The sequence below is a fragment of the Helicoverpa zea genome, chromosome 18, assembly GCF_022581195.2.
Source record: "Helicoverpa zea isolate HzStark_Cry1AcR chromosome 18, ilHelZeax1.1, whole genome shotgun sequence".
NCBI lineage: Eukaryota > Metazoa > Arthropoda > Insecta > Lepidoptera > Noctuidae > Helicoverpa > Helicoverpa zea.
This window is the reverse complement of record NC_061469.1, coordinates 3,886,663-3,906,779: the sequence shown is the minus strand read 5'-3', so window position 1 is coordinate 3,906,779 and position 20,117 is coordinate 3,886,663. Positions and strand designations below refer to the sequence as shown.

Here is a 20,117-nt window from a genome sequence, read left to right as displayed (position 1 = left end):
AGGACGACAGTAAGTATCCACCGAAACACTTTCAAAGATCTGATGAACAAACAAATCAGACCTGACTTGGTCACCTGGGGCCAATCAGAGCTCTATGAAGTGATCATACGCTTTGGCTCCTACTGTTATTGTGGTTTCTGAAAATTTAATCACCTCATTCAACGATGAATGTAATTCTGATGGTACTATTAAGAACACTTGCTTAGCGCAGAAGCTGACGTTAGCAGGTCAAGTCTTTTGACTTCTCGAATAGGATACCATTGGTTTTTGTGCAATGCACACCTGCAATGCATTCTGGATTAGGATAGGATATAGGTGGATAGGATTTGCAACAGAGAACAATTCTGTCTTTGTGATTAAATGACATCAAACGTAGTTTTATATAAAAGGTGTTTTTTTAGACTTGGCTCGGGTCTTACTGAGACTGTTCGTAATCGTGAACAGTGTATTTGCGATCAGAAGTTGAAAGTAAACATGTCTTTGGTATGCGGCGCGTAATTTGTACGTTTTCAGACGCATAAAGCATTTTACGTGTGTATGGTGTTAAATCGAGAAAGCTCCCATTTCTTATCTGCACTTTGTATCTGGGCTTGTTTTTAAAGCTACAGAATCCTACATTACCTACCTCACGCTTAGCAGCGCTTGCGAGAGATAGATCCTCATTTCTTCTAGGATTAAGTTTACATATTTTGCATCAGAAAAAATAATTAAGGTCTACTTAATACAACCCCAGCGGGGCCCAGCAGGGCCAAGGCCTGCCGGGGCTGCGGGTTGTTCGAAAGAGATACCGCGGCCCTGGTACACAAAAGGCCTATGACGGAACACGACGGTTTTTAGTCAGTAAGAGTCTGACACTCCCTCACCGCTGCTAACCCACAGCCGGAGGGGTCATTTGATGATTTTTGACGTCGGAAAAAAAAAGGTCTACTTAATACTACTCACTCAAAGTAATTTGTTTTAAGGCCACCACATTAGTGGAAGATAAGCTAAACTATGTTTATGAAAAAATCCTGATATGAACTCCATCTGTAACTTTAAATGATAATTAATTGTTCCACTAAAGTCATCATTTTTGACATTATGTTCAAAAAATAATTTAGATGGCACCGTTTTAAATTTGGCCGAGAACTATTAATTTTCCTTTCATCAAGGTAATAATATAGTTGGATTTTGATGTGGCACGGCAAACTGACAAACACTATTGAAATGTCTATCGAAAAATTACACTTCGTGTTAAAATATGGTGAATTACGGAAAATACACAACTCCATCTGTTGAAATAATAATCCTCTATAAAGAATGTATTGTCATTTACCACCTCGCTCCTTTGACAAATTGATGGTGTATTTTATTTACCACAGATGGAGCTACTTTAACCTTGGCTAAACAAAATTTTCATTTTTTTTTTCTTCCGAAGTTACTCATAAAGGTGTGATTTTCTGTGTAAAGATTAATAATAGGCCGATCAACTAATATAAGTACAACATTCAAATGTACAGTTTTGACAAATAGATTGCGTGTCGTAATATTTTACATCTTGAATTCACAAAATTAATCATATCTTTTGATAGAGTGAATCGATTTCGATGAAACAAAAACTAAGTAATACCCCAAGTTACGTAGAATTTTTTTATATAAGCATTGTCTGCATTTAATTCGTAGATTTTACGTGAATCCCGAACAAACAAACAGATAAACAGACAAACAGACAAAAATGACAAAAATGATGGAAATGGGTTCTGTTAGTTATCCTTTAACATGCTGGCTATTTTTTTTGTCAATTTCTTCAATGTACAAAAATTACTTTTCTACAGATTTATTATATGTATAGATTTATCCATACAAGTGTCACTCAAGGTCAGTCTAGCTTTAAATTGGATAAATCTATTTTAAGATTCAATTCCATCATTCCCTGCAATAAACAAATTATATTTAACTCTTTATGTTCAAAATATTCCTTAAATGTGCATAGGATGGAACCCTCTCGATTACCACGACGTGTTCTTCTTGGTGCAGTAGCGAATGCAAAAAGAGATGTTGGGAGGCCGTTGCTTCGTTTCAAAGACTGCATCAAGCGAGACATGGCAGCATTTAAAATCGACCACCGTGACTGGGAAAGGCTCTCAGAGAAACGTCCTGAATGGCGCAAACGTGTCGCAGAGGGTCGCATAATTTTGCGATGAAGCCTGGTTCGGAGTGCTTGCTGACAAGAAACAGAAAAGACATGAACATGGTTCGACACTAATGTCCAGTTACTTCTCTTGTCAAGCCTGTGGTAAGAAATGTCGCTCTCGTATCGGTCTGTTCAGTCACGAAAGGCTTTGTATCACAGACACCACCACATAAATCATCTGCAATAGACGAAAAGGCCGTTGATTCCTTAAATAAGAACAAACGGTTATGATTCAAAATAAAGACAAAGTCAAACCATTTATTCCATTTAAGCCTTTACAAGCACTTATGAATATCAAAAGTATAAATAAGGTTGATTCTAGTTGCCCATACCAAAATTAGCTTCCTATGGAGAAGAACAGGCATGAAACTCCATGGTTACTCTTTTTAAAAATAGACGTTAGTAGTCATTAAAAAAACTTGTCTAAAATGGAAAATACCCAAAAATAGTTCTGCATAATATTTGACACGACACAAACATTGTATTTGTTTAATTGTTTTTGCATTCAATTGTGTGCGAATAATTACGTAATTAACGCAAATACTTAGGTACATACTGTCTGACCTCCACAACCCTTGTTAGGATTTCATTATCAATCCGTCATTGTCAAATTATCGTACCTTGTTGTACTAACTGATTACTGATTAGAGCTCATTTGTAAGCGCTTGTGTTGTTATTAGTTATTAAAACAAATTATGTTTTTTAATTGCTCTTAACCTATTTGGTTCAGTGACAAATTTGATAACAATGAGATATTACGACACTCTTACAGCCAGTTTCTTCATCAAAAGTAAAAGCCAAAGTAATGTCATAAAGTAAGAGTAACGGTCAAATTTTTTTCACGATTTTATCTATTAGTTTTGCTGTTACTTTAGCCTTGCAAAAACGCATTTGACCGTTAATTTTACTTTATGACATTACTTTGGCTTTTACTTTTTTTGAAGAAACTGGCTGTTAATACTAATAGTTTGCCGTTCATCATCAGCCTTTTCATTGCCCCACTGTAAGGCGTCTTACGCGTCTTTTCACCTTTAAGAAAAACCTCATTCTTAAATTAGATTCATTGACCAAAATACGATCACAAATCTAAAGATAAACCATTTGTAAAATTCTTCGAAAAAAAGTTGTTGGACTAGAAGACAATATTCTACCTTGCTAAGCAAGAAATAGCACCAAAAACAATACAAAAATAAAATAAAGGAAGTGATTATCACTCGACAATGACTCATCATAAACCTGGTATCATACTCATGACGTCATTGTTAGCCTCAACAGCCTGATATACCCTTTTGTGACGAAAAAAGGTTCTCAGGGCCCGGATGTTAGTTTCGTCAGTTTTCATGTACCGATATTGATAAGGTCTAAATATACTCTTATAGTATATTATGTAGGTACGTTCTACAATGTCGGTGCTGCGAGATCGTTTTAAAGAGTTACCCCGGTTCTGGTATACAAAGGGCTCCAGAAGTAATGTGGTGGGTTTTAGTCAGAGGTGTCCTGAAGATTTTTGATGTCAAAAATAAATGTTCTGAAGTTAATAATCCGATTACAAGCACCCGTGTTATAACCGTTGCCATGGTAACAAACTGTAGTACAAAGATAACCCAAATGGCTTTAGGTTTTTATCGTAAAAGACAATATTACGAACACATACACAGTTTTTTTTCTAAACTCTAAAGTGTTCTGTGATGTCTCTGGCTGTGTAAAATTGATCGATATTTTCCGAATTCAGATGTAGGTGCCGATAAAAACTTTATATACTTCTACTTACTTTAACTGTATTACCTTTATTTCAGTGTGTATTTATTCGATACATAAAAGAGCTATATACCACTGATCGAGTATTCATTATTTTCTTATTTTTATAGTCTCAAGAAAAGAGGATTATTTTTGTTTTTCAGTACGAACTCGATTTAATATTTATTGTACCAAAATATCCACCTACATAGGTACTCGTGAGAATATGAGTTTGAATGTGATTTTAGTAGAAGGTTATTTATAGGTACAATGCTGCCTATAGTTATTATAAGTAGGTCTTTCGGTATATTTTCCGATTTCAGGTTCAATCATAATGTAAATTTTCCACTGATCGTATTATTATTTTTTTGCCGTCGTAACTCTGTATGTCAGTCGTGCTTTAACGCTAAAACTACAGCACTGATTAAAATGAAATTCTGCATACAGATATTGCAAAGAATCTATACTACTATTATAAGGTGTTTCTGTGGCTGTTTGTTTTTAATTGATATACTCAAAAACGACTAGACCGATTTGAAAAATTATTTCATTGTTGGATAGCTACACTCTTCACTCTTCCCGAGTAATAAAGGCTAAAGAACAATGTCAGGTTTCGGCCCACCCAATTAACTTTTAAAACTAAATTCTCACGGACACAAAGTTCTTTACTACAACAATTTAAATATAAAATAAAATATAAAAATAAAATATTTAATTGTTATCTAGAACTTTTAAAAAAAAAATCAGTTGAATAAGTAATTATTTTGTTTATCGAGTTCAGGATTTTCGTTTTAATAATTTGGAATAATTTGGTTTAGAGAAGTTCAATGCAAAAGTGGAAAACATAGAAAAGCTTCTGACATTAAACTACACAAAAAACTGTAAGAATTTTCACTGTACATGAAATATTTTTATTGAGCCTAAGTTACTATGGTCGTCTGACATTGTTCTTTGTCCCGTTTCGAACGGTAGTTGATGCGAGATGCGGGTGAAACCGCGGGAAACATATATTAATTCATACTTATGCAAATAATTTCGCACCAAGCATGACGTTATCTACAAAATTGAACGAAATGGAATTCAACGTATTTGAGAATTATTTTGACGCCAGAAAATCGTGGTATGAAGAAATTCATCCATGTTCTCAATATGGTACGCGTTCGACATAATATTTGTTGGAGCGGGTCATGGTAACTGGAAATTGAAATTTATTGCACTGTAATTAAGGTTCAAAATCGTTTGTAATTGAAATGAAGATAGAACGTTCTGTCTTCAGGGTTCTGGTGCCATCTGCAGCAGCACTTTCAGTGACAACTGGTGGGCTTAGTAATGAAATTGTTAGTAGGCATTTGGCATCTGTTTGTCACAATATAATTAGTGTTTCCAGTTAGTAATTCAATTACGACCTACATCTGTATATAGGGACAGAAACTTTACAAAAGAAAAATTAAGTTTGTTAATTGGTTGAGTTGATATTATCAACTAGCTTCTGCCCGCGACTTCGTACGCGGATCCTGTCCCTTATGCCAGCGACTACGGGGTCAGCAAAATCAAAGATGTGAATCGTCTGATATTGAATTTTAAGGGCCCGTTGACTTGAAGACAACGGAATACGCATAGCCATTAGAAACGTTCCATATATTTAATTTTTGTACTTCAACGGCAAAAGCACAGCAGACTAAACAAAACGCTGAGAACTGAACCGCAATAGACGTGACCATAGGGATAAAAGTAGTGATTCTAATTAGTCCTCATTTAAGTTGTGTGTGGCAAAAATATTACACGTATTATTAAGCTGGGTACTCACTAAGCAGTGTAGCACGTAACATATCAGATACGGTATCAAGTGAGTACGTAGGCTGACGTACGTAGCGACGACTCCACGCGCGAGCGGCTTGAAGCGGACTCGTCCGCTTCAAGCCGCTCGCGCGTGGAGCGCTGTAAGCTCGCAGTGACCCGCCGAGTGGCGGTTTCACTGCGAACACTAAGGCGGCTCGCAGTGTGCTCGCAGTGCTCGTGAGGACCGTGGACCAGCCGTACTCACTTGCAGGTTGATACCGTATCTGATACGTTACGTGCTACACTTCTAAGTGAGTACCCAGCTATACGTAAAAAAACATTAAATGTTACTGAGATGACATAGTCATGATGACTTAGTAGAAGTCGTGGTGGTTTAGTGGGTAGAGAACCAATCTCTCAAGTATGAGCGTGCATCTTTGATTCCAGGTCTGGCAAGTACCTGCCAATGCAATTTTTCTAAGTTCGTATGTACTTTCTACGTATATTTTGGATACCAATGACCGTTATTTGGAGGGGATGTTAAACTGTAGGTTCCGGCTGTCTTGGCAGTCGTTATGGGTAGTTAGAAGCCAGTAAGTCTGACCAGTTTTACCAAGGGATGTTGGGTTGAGCGGTTAACGGACAATAATAATAAGATATAAGCACCGCAGGACATCTGAGGCTGATGACGGGGAGTAGCGACCCCGGGCATATATACTGAGTTCTCCAGGGAGAGTATACTGTCCCCCATCTCCGGCCGGTCGGAGTGAACCATGACGGGGGTAGGTCTCACGCCTCTGGCTTGGCTTGGCCGTCCAGTGTGGAGTCGCTAGAGCAGGGTTAGTAGCCCTGCTTGGAGGATAGGTGCCTCGTGGTAAGTGACCCACAGGGAGCGCGTAATCTGCGTTTAAAATCCGCCGAGGTATCCTCACACTTCAGTCGCTCATGTCCCTATTGCCCTCTTGTTGCTATTTAGTGACTGATTCCCGGGGGCCCAGTAAGTGAGCTGGCGAGTCTCCACCTGCCATTTTTACATACGTAATACATTGTCATCGACAGGTGCCATAGTTCCCGTAGTTTCCCCATTCCTAGTCCATTAGCATCCCATCACAATAGCCCAAGTAGTATTCATCCACAGTTAGCAATGGTATAGCACAGAACCGGGGATTGTCCTTGCGTTCATTTCTATAGTGTATAAAGGGATAATCGTCGGTTCTGTGTCACCATTTCATTAAAGTTGTCTCAAAAGGACTTCAGCGTATTGGCTTCGGCCTCACGTTTGCCTCCCGAAAATTCGGAACTCTGTAGTCCCGAGGTCTGGAAGAGACATACAAAATAATAATGAGAAATATATAACGCAACAAATTCGGAGAGTGGGGGCTCGTGACGCCACGTCTAGGTATGTAAAATTTGTACTATGCAGTGACTTAACACAAAATTCAAACGTGTTATATCTTCGTTATTATTTGTTTGTGAGAAGGAGAAAAAAAAAAATTTTGTCCATTATTTTAGGGTTATCTAAAAGACGGACTAATTACTTTTTTTGATTCACCATACCTATTTCATTACATTCATTTCTATACATTTCAAGTGAAGTATTGCTCTTGAAGTTCCACATCAGGTGTTCCAGATCTTCGATGTTTATACGTCAACAGAGAGTGCTTATCAGATTGAACCACTTTTGCTAAAACGTCATATCTTTATATGCTATAGTCTAGCTGAGCTCCTGGGGTTCCACATCAGGTGTTTTACATCTTCAATTTTTATAAGTCAACAGAGAGTGCTTATCAGATTGAACAACTTTTGCTAAAACGTCATACCTCTATATGGTACAGAGAAGCTGGGCTCTTGGGGTTCCACATCAGGTGTTCCAGATCTTCAAATTTATTATCTCAGCTGAAAATGCTCATCACATGAAACAATTTTTGCCATGGCACCATTTTTAGGGTTCCGTAGCCAAAATGGCAAAAACGGAACCCTTATAGTTTCGTCATGTCCGTCTGTCCGTCTGTCCGTCTGTCCGTCTGTCACAGCCGATTTACTCGGAAACTATAAGTACTACAGTGATGAAATTTGATGGGAATATGTGTTGTATGAACCGCTACAAAAATATGACACTAAATAGTAAAAAAAAGAATTGGGGGTGGGGCCCCCCATACATGTAACTGAGGGATGAAATTTTTTTTTTCGATGTACATACCCGTGTGGGGTATCAATGGAAAGGTCTTTTAAAATGATATAAAGTTTTCTAAAAAACATTTTTCTTAAAGTGAACGGTTTTTGAGATATCAGCTCTCAAAGTCGTAAAAAGTATGTCCCCCCCCCTCTATTTTTATAACTACGGGGTATAAAATTCTAAAAAAAATAGAGGTGATGCATGCTAATTAACTCTTTCAACGATTTTTGGTTTGATCAAAGTATCTCTTATAGTTTTTGAGATAGGTTGATTTAACTGTAATTTACGGAACCCTTCGTGCACGAGTCCGACTCGCACTTGGCCGGTTTTTTATTGTATCTCTTATAGTTTTGATGGTCTGTTGGTGTTCTGCATCAGGTCTTCAAGTTTCGAAGATAAATTATAGCCTATATGTTGATCAGGCTTAATACTGATACAACAAAGAAAAAATCATTGAAATCCGTTCAGTAGTTCGGAAGATTAGCGTGTACAAACAAACAGACATACAGACATACAGACAGATTTTTTTTTTTTGATTTGTGCTCCATTACTGTTTCTAAACCCCACCCAATTATTATTTTTTTTATATATTCAATGTACAGACAATGTTTTTTTAACAGATTTATTATATGTACAATACCGCACGCCGCACGCGCTAGCAATAGACGTGTTGCAAGTCACTCCGCTATAAATATTTTTTTCTTGGTGTTACAAGAGCTATACGAATAAAATATTACACTTAAGCGTTGGCGCAAGAGTTAATAATAGTGTTAGTGATAAAATATCTTCGAAAATTTAAACTAATACGAAGAAAGAAGCAAATTATATTGAATACAAACATTACAAGTGTAAAAGACAGTGAGTCACGGCCGCGCGAGCAGCTCCTATTCGTCGATTGGTGGTGAGTCAGAACGCACGAAGTGGCCCGATGCGCTACCTAATATGGTCATAAATCTAACCACAAGCTTCGCTTACTAAGACGCAAGTACGGAACAGATCGCCTAATTCGCTACCATCCTGCAAGAATATTTGGCCTAGTGGAGCATTACTTGGATCCGCGTACACAGAGGCGTGGCTTCGAATCTGATATATAATTCTCTTTTTGCAACTTTTATATACTGCTTGACCTCTTTTTTTGGAAGCTTTTTTTAATATTTCCATTATTCATGCATATATTTTATTATAATATATGAACAAATTTTGTATATTGCCTATTGTAATACAACAACAGGATACAAGAAACTTTAGATATGACTGATGTTTCTCCCACAAACAAGACCGACACCACAACTCTGCGTAATGTTTCGACCACCAGAGGGAACAAAAGACAAGCTCTTAGCTCTCCACCTCAGGTGGCTACTGAAGAAAAGCTTTCGCGAGATAATGTTCGTCAAATAATTCAGGAAGTAATGAAAACTGAACTGTCGCAAATGCTGTTAAAAATTAATGAAAGTACTAATAACATCCTAAACAGAGAGTTACAGCCTATTCATGAGAAAATTGCAGTCATGACTGACTCTATGACATTCATGAATAGTCAGTATGAGGATCTACTAAAGGAGCACGCCGCATCTAAAGAGATTATAAAAGACTTGCAAAGGGTAAATATGGATATGAAAAATAATATTGGCGACTTAAAAGAACGTATAAATCAGCTGGAACAACAAACAAGATCCAATAATATCGAAATTCAGTGCTTACCAGAGAAGAAGCAGGAAAATTTGTTTCATATTGTGGCAGCATTGTCTAAGGTGGTTGGATGTACTATGGAGGATAGAGATATCTTGCATTGCACCAGAGTTGCTAAACTCAATCCCAAAAATACCCGCCCACGTTCAATAGTAGTACAGCTCGCATCTCCTAGGATTCGCGACCAACTCCTTGCATCTTCTATTAGTTTCAATAAAAATAACTCAGAAAATAAGCTGAATACTACACATCTCGGCTACTCAGGACCAAAGACTGCAATTTATATTATGGAACACCTCTCCTCTACGAACAAGTCTCTGCATGCTGCTGCGAGGATTAAGGCTAAGGAACTTGGCTATAAATATGTCTGGGTCAGAGGAGGTCGCGTATTCATGCGTAAAGTTCAAGAATCCGAGCACATCCTAATTAGAAACAAGGACATCTTAGATAAATTAGCTTGATTTAGATTTTATCGTTACCTATTCCGAAGTATTGGCATTTTGATTATCAATTAAAATTCGCAGAAATTAATATATATTACCAGAACACAAGAGGTTTGCGAACAAAAACTCACAATTTTTGTCATCAACTATCTTTAGAAAACTACGACATTGTAATTTTAACTGAGACATGGCTGAATAGTTCTGTCTTAAGCACAGAGCTATTTGATAACAGATACATAGTGTACAGAAGAGATAGAGACGGTAGGAAAAAGGATGGGGGAGGAGTATTGATCGCTGTATTAAAGACAATAAAATCGAAACGTATGGTTCACTGGGAGAGTCAATGCGAGGATCTCTGGATAACTATTGAGCTACCTTTTATGAAATCTAATCGTCAAATGGCTCTGTGCGCAGTCTATCTACCACCGCCTGTGCTGCGAACAAATTTAGAAAATTTCTTAGATTCTTCTAATGCCATCCTTGAGCGGACAGTCCTAGATGCCTGCATTATTGGTGATTTTAATTTAAGCATCATTAATTGGAACTTGGTAAGTGACTCAGCGAACACTTATACTCCGCCTGGTATCAGTCATATATTGTTGGACTTTACTCACATGCACAAATTTGCGCAACTCAATAGCATTACAAATGTGTCCGGGCGGATATTGGATCTTGTATTAACCAACCTACCTTCTGTGGGTGTCACTGCTGCTCCAAACCCCCTTAGCATTGTTGATTCTCTGCACCCCCCAATCGAAATTCTATTAAAAGCAAATATAGATCAAAGACTACCCTACAATCCTCAAAATACGAAACCTAATTTTTTTAAACTAGATTACGAGAACATTTGCAAAGTCCTTAACGAAGTAAACTGGAATAAAATATTTGAGGGCGTTTCTGATGTAAATGAAATGCTTCGTATTTTTTATGATAAAATTATGAATGTTATACAATTGCATGGACCTTCTAAGCCTTCATCTAGACGTAAAAAATATCCCCCTTGGTTTGATAAAAATCTGATAAGAGCCTTAAGAGAAAAAGAAAAGATAAGAAATCGTCACAAAATATATAAAAATCCAATGGACAAAATTGAATTCAATTTGTTGAGCAAGAGGTGCGCTAATATGGCAACTTGTTGTTATAATAATTATATAAAAAATATCGAAAATGAAATCTCTAGGAATCCGAATCGCTTCTGGGCATACATTAAGGATAAAAGAGGTGGTTCTAGTTCATTCCCCGTCACAATGACTAACGGTACTACAGTGTCATCAGATGGTTTTAAAATTTGCGAAATGTTTGCCTCTTATTTTTCATCGGTTTTTAGCGATGCAAAAACGACCAATTGCACTCCTGTCTCAGAGTATCTACATAATATGAAGAACAACAGTCTACCTCTGACGGCACCCGTGATTGATCAAGAGAGCCTTTTAAATAAGCTGAAGTCACTGGATATTCGAAAAGGCGCTGGTCCTGATGGCATACCCCCTATATTTATTTCCACATGCGCGTCCGCCTTAGTACCCCCATTACTAATAATTTTTAACAAATCTCTCTCCACTGGCGTTTTTCCAGACTCTTGGAAAAGAGCAAAGGTCGTGCCGATCTATAAAAGTGATGATAATGATAACATAGTTAACTATAGACCCATCTCTATCTTATCTACTCTCGCAAAGGTTTTTGAATCCATGATTTGTCCCTACATCCAGTCTCACTTTAAACTTTATTTAAACGCTTCTCAACATGGGTTTGTAGGTTCAAGATCAACTTGTACAAATTTAGTTACTTTTACGGAAATGTTAGTGGATGCCGTTGACAGCGGCAAACAATTTGACGTAATATACACAGATTTTAGTAAAGCTTTCGATCGTGTACCCCACAGCATACTTTTGTACAAGTTATCGGCATATGGAATTACCGGCACCCTTTATAATTGGTTAAAATCTTATCTGGAAAACCGTCTTTTCTTTGTCGCTGTTAATGGTTACCAATCTGAGACTTACAAGACCACCTCAGGGGTTCCACAAGGCTCTCACATCGGTCCGGTTCTATTTAATATGTTCGTTAACGATATCCCTAACTACCTTCAGTTCTCTGAATGTTACATGTATGCAGACGATCTAAAATTTTGCAGATTAATCGAATCAAATGATGATACTGCATTACTTCAGAGAGATATCGACTCGTTAGCTCAATGGTGTACGGATAATGACATGGAATTAAACGTAAAAAAGTGCTACCATATGAAATACACTAGGAAAAAGAAATTCGTACCATCGGAGTATCGCGTGGGTCCTGTTGTTATCCAGGAAGTTAACCAAATTAGAGACTTAGGAGTCACCTTTGATAAAGAACTCACATTTGTACCTCATATTGAGAATATCATAAAAAAAGCTTCAAGGATGTTGGGATTTGTTATTAGGAACGTTGCTGGATTCAGGCGCAGTAGCACAAAGATTCTGCTATACAATTGCATTGTACGTAACGTTCTAGAATACTGCAGCACAGTCTGGAGACCTCACTATGCCACACATAACCTAAGGCTGGAACGAATACAAAAAAGATTCCTTTGGCATCTGGCGTTTTCATCCGGAGTTGCAAAAAAGAAACGCTCATATGAAGCCAGACTTGCTCATTTTAAGATAATTTCATTGGAGAGACGTAGGAAAATCACAGATGCAGTTTTCTTATACAAACTACTCCGGTGCAAAATAGACTGTCCACAGTTACTTAGCAAGTTTAAATTCAGAGTTCCCGCTAGATACCCTCGTGCTCCTATCACTCCCTTGCATCCCCCACTCCGTAGAACAGTTCTTGGCGCAAGCTCCATCATTCCCCGGCTGTGTAAGCTATTGAATAGCTACAGTGATCTTGTTGATGTGCATTCCGACTCACTTGGCAAGTTCCATAAAATAACCTTCAACACTGTATAAATTTTTCAATTATCTTTCTTTTTTCTTCATTTCTTTAGTGTTAAATTACTAACTTTAAAACATGCAAATATTTATAATTATTTGGCATTTGATCCATTTTTAGCCCACATTAAGGACCACAATTTAGTGCATGTGGCAAAATAAATTATTGTGATACATCGCATGCTGTGCTTACCTGTAAGAAATTGTTACACTTAGTTTATTTATAGTATAATTAATTTTGTAATATTATGAGTGTACACAATTGTTGGCGAGCCAATAAAGAAAAAATAAAAAAAAATAAAAAAATAAAAAAATGTATAGATAAAAGAGTATTTTGGGTATTAAGATGTTTTCTTTTTTTATATTTTGTTTATAAGTAGTGACAGCCAAAAGAACTTTACTACAATAGAAACTATTAAACGGACTTCAAGTATAAAAATCAAATCTCAAATTAACATCTAAAGAAAACAATTTTTATTCCGTGACTATTTAAGTACAAACCATACCTACCAACTCCACACAGTTTTCGGTACCTACTCGTAACACACCTTCGCCTAGACTGTAGGTAATAATAGAAGCAATCAACCATTTTTATTTTATAGCTCCCGTCACGCGAACCAACCCGTAATATAAATGTAAACGTTCAGATTTCAGCGTTACGCCTCTATTGTGTAGTCCGTATGAAAAAAAGCATAAAATGTTTTAATGGGAATGGTAATCTCGTAATCTATGTTGGATTGAAAAACAGTGAAAATGAATTGAAAAAGTACGAATTCAAACACGAAATATCGTTTTTTTTTTGTATCTGAGATCCGTATATATCACTATGTTGATAAAATGCAAATATTTTAAAAAGCCCGAAATGATTTAAGTAGATAAAACATGATTACACCACCACCACTGGAACACTTGTTATTATATAAAAAAAAAAAAAACAAATCCAAAGCGGTTCATATTATGTTTACGAGTTACTGGTGTCACAAACGGACAGACAAACATATAGCTGTCAAAATATAACATCTCTCTTTTTGTTTCGGGGCTTAAAAAAACAACATCAAATGTTTGTTCCTACTAGTAATTGTCGATACCCGTTCGTAAAGGCTTATTGGCAATCAATGCAATTTAATTTAGATTTGTGACAAACATACATTGTAGGACCTAAATCAATAGTCCCGAACGAGTTCCGAAACTTCGATTTACTCAACCCTTGATCTTCTAACGAGGGCTCGCAATGTATGCAAAAGAAATTGCAGACTACGAACCCCTAATATTCTTGTTTGTGCCTAGAAAGGTTCCTCTAGCAACAGATTCCATCTATACATATAATAAATCTGTAGAAAAGTAATTTTTGTACATTGAAGAAATTGACAAAAAAAATAGCCAGCATTTTAAAGGATAACTAACAGAACCCATTTCCATCATTTTTGTCTGTTTGTCTGTTTATCTGTTTGTTTGTTCGGGATTCACGTAAAATCTACGAATTAAATGCAGACAATGCTTATATACAAAAATTCTACGTAACTTGGGGTATTACTTAGTTTTTGTTTCATCGAAATCGATTCACTCTATCATAAGATATGATTAATTTTGTGAATTCAAGATGTAAAATATTACGACACGCAATCTATTTGTCAAAACTGTACATTTGAATGTTGTACTTATATTAGTTGATCGGCCTATTATTAATCTTTACACACCTTTATAAGTAACTTCGGAAGAAAAAAAAAATGAAAATTTTGTTTAGCCAAGGTTAAAGTAGTTCCATCTGTGGTAAATAAAATACATAAAATTTGTCAAAGGAGCGAGGTGGTAAATGACAATATTACCATACATTCTTTATAGAGGATTATTATTTCAACAGATGGAGTTGTGTATTTTCCGTAATTCACCATATTTTAACACGTAGTGTAATTTTTCGATAGACATTTCAATAGTGTTTGTCAGTTTGCCGTGCCACATCAAAATCCAACTATAATTATTACCTTGATGAAAAGAAAATTAATAGTTCTCAGCCAAACTTAAAACGGTGCCATCTAAATTATTTTTTGAACATTATGTCAAAAATGATGACTTTAGTGGAACAATTAATTATCATTTAAAGTTACAGATGGAGTTCATATCAGGATTTTTTCATAAACATAGTTTAGCTTATCTTCCACTAATGTGGTGGCCTTAAAACAAATTACTTTGAGTGAGTAGTATTAAGTAGACCTTAATTATTTTTTCTGATGCAAAATATGTAAACTTAATCCTAGAAGAAATGAGGATCTATCTCTCGCAAGCGCTGCTAAGCGTGAGGAAGGTAATGTAGGATTCTGTAGCTTTAAAAACAAGCCCAGATACAAAGTGCAGATAAGAAATGGGAGCTCTCTCTATTTAATACCAAACACACGTAAAATGCTTTATGCGTCTGAAAACGTACAAATTACGCGCCGCATACCAGAGGCATGCTTACTTTCAACTTCTGATCGCAAATACACTGTTCACGATTACGAACAGTCTCAGTAAGACCCGAGCCAAGTCTAAAAACCCTAAAAAACACCTTTTATATAAAACTACGTTTGATGTCATTTAATCACAAAGACAAAATTGTTCTCTGTTACTAATCCTATCCACCTATATCCTATCCTAATCCAGAATGCATTGCAGGTGTGCATTGCACAAAAACCAATGGTATCCTATTCGAGAAGTCAAAAGAGAGTTGACCTGCCAACGTCAGCTTCTGCGTTAAGCAAGTGTTCTTAATAGTACCATCTCGCGGCGAGCACGCGGCGCTCGAGTTGCGTTCTTACCCCTTCGCCCGCTATCCCCGCTGCCCGCTAAACGCCTTAGCAGTTAAACGTCAAGGAGAGCGGCGCGTGCGCGCCGCGAGCGCGCTGCAAATGCCGCAGGGCAGCAAAACGCGACGCTCACGCAGCACGCTCGCGACGCACGCGCGGCGCCCGCGCTACTCACACGCCCGAGGATCGCGCACTCCTAATGTGGGGTCAGCCTTACCATGAGTAAGTGAAACTATCCTACCCTATGCGCCTGCTGATGATGATGACTCATTTTATCATCCATCCAGCTATTCCCCAACTATGTTGGTGTTGGCTTCCAGTCACCGAATCTGTTTGAGTACCAATATTTTGCTTGGAGCGACTACCTATCTACAATCCAGTCAACTACACAAGACGATATCCATATTATGGTAAGACTGACAGATTTTCTGGCTTCTGATTAGTCGCAGCAGTTGCAGAAAATGTACAAATGACAGCTTTGTCAGACTCAAAGCATGTAGACATAGATTATCTCTGTTTCCTGTGAAAATTACTTCGCCACCATACGTAATAATTTTCCAAATTGGCTGAACAACGTCACAAACTTTACTTCTTTTGTTTACATAAATGGTCACATCCACAACACAACCTTGATCAATGAATCTATGCGACTGCTAAGTGCTAATCCTAATTATACTGTCACGTGAAAGAATGCACCTACGGCATAAGTAGTATTTTGACGATTCTATATTGCTCACGCAGACGAAGTTGCGGGCAACAGCTAGTATTCAAATAAATTCCAGCGTCACATACATCTGGGTAACAAACTTGGTCAATTAAGAAAAAAATACATAGCTAAAACAATACTCGGTAAGTACAAATAAAAATATTTTTTTTTAGGGTACTTAGGATTTCAGAATCTGTTTTCATGCACTACCTATTATAATAGCCTAAAAGCTTTTTAATAATATTATCGTACAAACCTAGGTATGTATTCTGTCCATATATTTTGTCATTTCAAAATGGCGGACACTTACCAGTGATAAATAACGATTATCAAAGTGACAGGTACCTACATTGTCATACACTCTTTACCATCTGGTATTAGGAATAATAACAGCTCAGTTACGTAACACATAGCGTTACCCAGAGATGTTGAATGAGCCACTTAGTAACGCAAATGGACTAATTCCATGTCTGTATTCGTCGCATAGCGTGGTAATTTTTATATTTGCTGAATAAAAACTTGCTGTTATGAAAATACCTACTTCAATCACCGCGTAAGTTAATATTTTTTATAGAGTCGCAGAATGTTGCCACACCTCAAAGTTTTGTTACTTTTTTATACATGACCAAAGATTGATTAAAAAACTTGGAGATACTCATCTAGGAAATTCATTCTTAGGTACACGTAGGCTACCTTTCATAAAACGTGGTCCTAAAAAAGTAACGAAACTATCGTCACAGACAATGTTAATAAAATCTAAACCTAATTAGTAGTAAGCCCGGTACTTTTTAAGATTGAGATTATATTAAAAAGACCGCGTTTTATAAAACGGTGGAGGATAGTTCTTGAGATGGGAAAATCATTAAGATGACAAAAGGTATATAATTTACTATTGTCCTATATCGGTTACACCACAGAAAATATCATCAAAATACCACATCTAACACACAAAGAAACTTATTTACAGAAACAAAACCTTCCCTTTCGTTAATTTAGGAAAATAATGTTGCAAATAAAGATAAGTGATGATACAATTATCTCGTGAAGCCAGGCGTCCTTTGTTTGTTAAAACAATATTCTGTGACCACTAATCCCTTGTCATGGGGTGTGATCACGGAAATATTTTGCCCATACATTGTAGCTCTTTATTGGAATAGTCCGTTGACTTTGTTGACCTGAGTTTAGGAGAAAATAAGAATGGACTGTGACCTTTTATCTGCAAAAATAAGACCATAGTCAAATCAAAATCAGAATAAAAAGTCATTTATTCAAAGTAGGCTGAAAATCAGCACTTTTAGAACGTAAAATTTACAAAAGCCAGCCCCCAAAAAAAATAATATAGTAATAAATAAACACGATTTTTTTTGTATTTTTTTACAAAACTCTACTATAGTAGTTATAAATGTATAAATGACTCTTACTTCACACATTCAGATACAAAAATATACCTAACATAGGTAAAGCCTTTCCCGATATATGGGCCATTATCTACTTAAATATTTTCACATCAAACCTGTACCTAGTTCCTGAGATTAGCGCGTCTTATAATTAAGCGTGTTTCTTTAAATATTACCGGCTTTAGTTAAACCATTAACGTTCTTCAAGATAATGTTTAAAGGTAGCACTGAAGCTGGTTAAGACCACATTTTATAGTCAGGTAGATTAGCTTATAATATTTGTAAAAATGTAAATAATTCATAAATATCAAAGTCCTTTAATCTGTGTGGCATAGGTTATAAAGATATTCATATTTAAAATAAGAAATCACTATATACTGCTAAAAATATAATAAAAATTCATAGTTTTCAAAACTTAAAAAAACACGATAGTCATGTATTGTCATCAGAACTTAGAGCGTCTGCAAAATTTCATCCTAATCAACGACCGCGGAGTGGGTCAAATTAAGATTCCAAGATTCTCTTACATACAAAGTTAGTTACAAGTGCAGCTAATATAATCGTGTTAAAAAAATAAACAGTTTTTACCCAACTTCAGACATATTATAACTCAAAAGTCATCAAGATTTTTGTCCCTATCCCACACTGATAGCTCGCGAGTATAGTACGTCATTGATGGATGTAGGAAATAGTCTATGCATCTCGTTCCGAAGGCTTGTCCTCCCATAAATCAAACGGGACGCTTCTATCGCGCTTGTATAATTAAATGTACATACATACATAACTGATATATACAGGAATATTACTATAATATGGTTCACATATGTAGAGTTTATCTAAGACAGCCTTTTAATTACATACACGGTATTCACCTACCTACAGCCTTTGCTACGCGTAAAGCGAGCATTGAACACGGTCTATGAATAGTTTATTTTACATGTGATGTAAAATAAGAATCAGAAATCAGAGTCTAATTGACTAACCCACCATGGTTTCGCTGGAGCCGTTTGTGTACCACGGCCGCGGTAACTCTTACGAAAAATCCCGCGGCCTTTTCTTATTATTAACTTAACTTTGTCCCTACGCTACGCTTGGAATTTATGTTGCAGCGAAGATTACCAATTAATTTTCACATATGCACAGACTACCAGGAATCTTAGTTCTGTCGTACAGAAGTAGAAACCGTAGTGCACAGATTAGCAACTACACCTACGAAAAACGTGACTGACAATCATCTCACATTGATATGTCAAACGTAGGAATATACCTTCATAAATATAGGAACCTAGCATACCTTTTCAAATATAGCAATATATCTACCTACTTTCATAATAATTATTTCAAATATAGCAAGATCTACATTCATAATTGAATTGAAAAGAAGATCTACTTTCATGAATTCCATACATTATGTGTATGGAATTCGTGACATCTGCGGTATTCTGACTTTTTATGAATGAATCGTTCAATTCTTCCTATAGCAATTACGGTATATATTAAGCTAATGCATTCGTAAAAAGTGGAACCGAGCCGTTTTATTTAATGGCGGCTTCCTTATGCTCGCTTGTGAATGAGAATAAAAATAAACATTCTAAAGCATTGAAAGATCAAAATGTATTCAAAAGTTTTTCTTTTCCATGCTCATTTGCACGTTTTGAAATTGAATACTTACTTTTGAAACATTTTTTAACGTGAAAAAATTGATTAGAGGAGGAAAATGTGAACTTTGATAAGATATAATTATGGGAATTATTAAAAGTATGGAAAAGAAAATAGATGTGTAAAGGAATGAGTCAAACTAATGTCAATAGTTCACTGGTTCTGAGAGAATAGAATGATTGAAATAAGCCAAAAGAATTGCAAATTACTGATGCCTACAATTTCCTATAACTAAGTACCTCAAGAGTAAGTAAGTAGAAGAAGTAAGGCCATGTCAGTTTACACTCACTATCAGAATTATAGACCCACACTTACAAGACTCGCCTCTATTCCCCATATTAGAAAATCAAATCTCTCTAACAAAATTTCCGATCAAACAATTACCCCCGAAAAAACCATTCAGCGCTTTATCGCTTGAGCGCTGCACAGCGCTGAAGCAGCTTATCTGGCTGCAGCAGCATACATTAATGCTAAAACTTCGATAAATTGTCGGCTAGAAGCGTCAACTACAGTTTGAAATACAATATTCATGAGATACAGGCTGTTGTTTTTGATTGAAGGAGTTTGAAGAGGTAGCTCGAGTCATTCGTTTTTTGATTGGTTTATTAGCCATAGTATTCCATAGTAGACTGACATAGATGGTTTAAAAATGAGCTCTTGCAA

The 20,117-nt window shown here is 36.4% G+C and overlaps 2 protein-coding genes across 2 annotated transcripts in view; one reads left to right on the top strand and one right to left on the bottom strand.

Annotated features, from left to right (window-relative positions):
- The window catches only part of LOC124638890 (neuropeptide CCHamide-2 receptor-like), a 112,701-nt gene that overhangs the window by 69,115 nt on the left and 23,469 nt on the right, over window positions 1-20,117 (bottom strand). The window lies entirely within an intron of this gene.
- Window positions 9,116-10,015, top strand: LOC124639110. Its single transcript, XM_047176340.1, has one exon. It carries the CDS (start codon window positions 9,116-9,118, stop codon window positions 10,013-10,015), a length of 900 nt encoding a protein of 299 aa, XP_047032296.1.

Excerpts from the sequence above, each read along its gene's own strand:
- LOC124639110 (XM_047176340.1), top strand. The coding sequence starts at position 9,116 with ATGACTGATGTTTCTCCCACAAACAAGACCGACACCACAACTCTGCGT.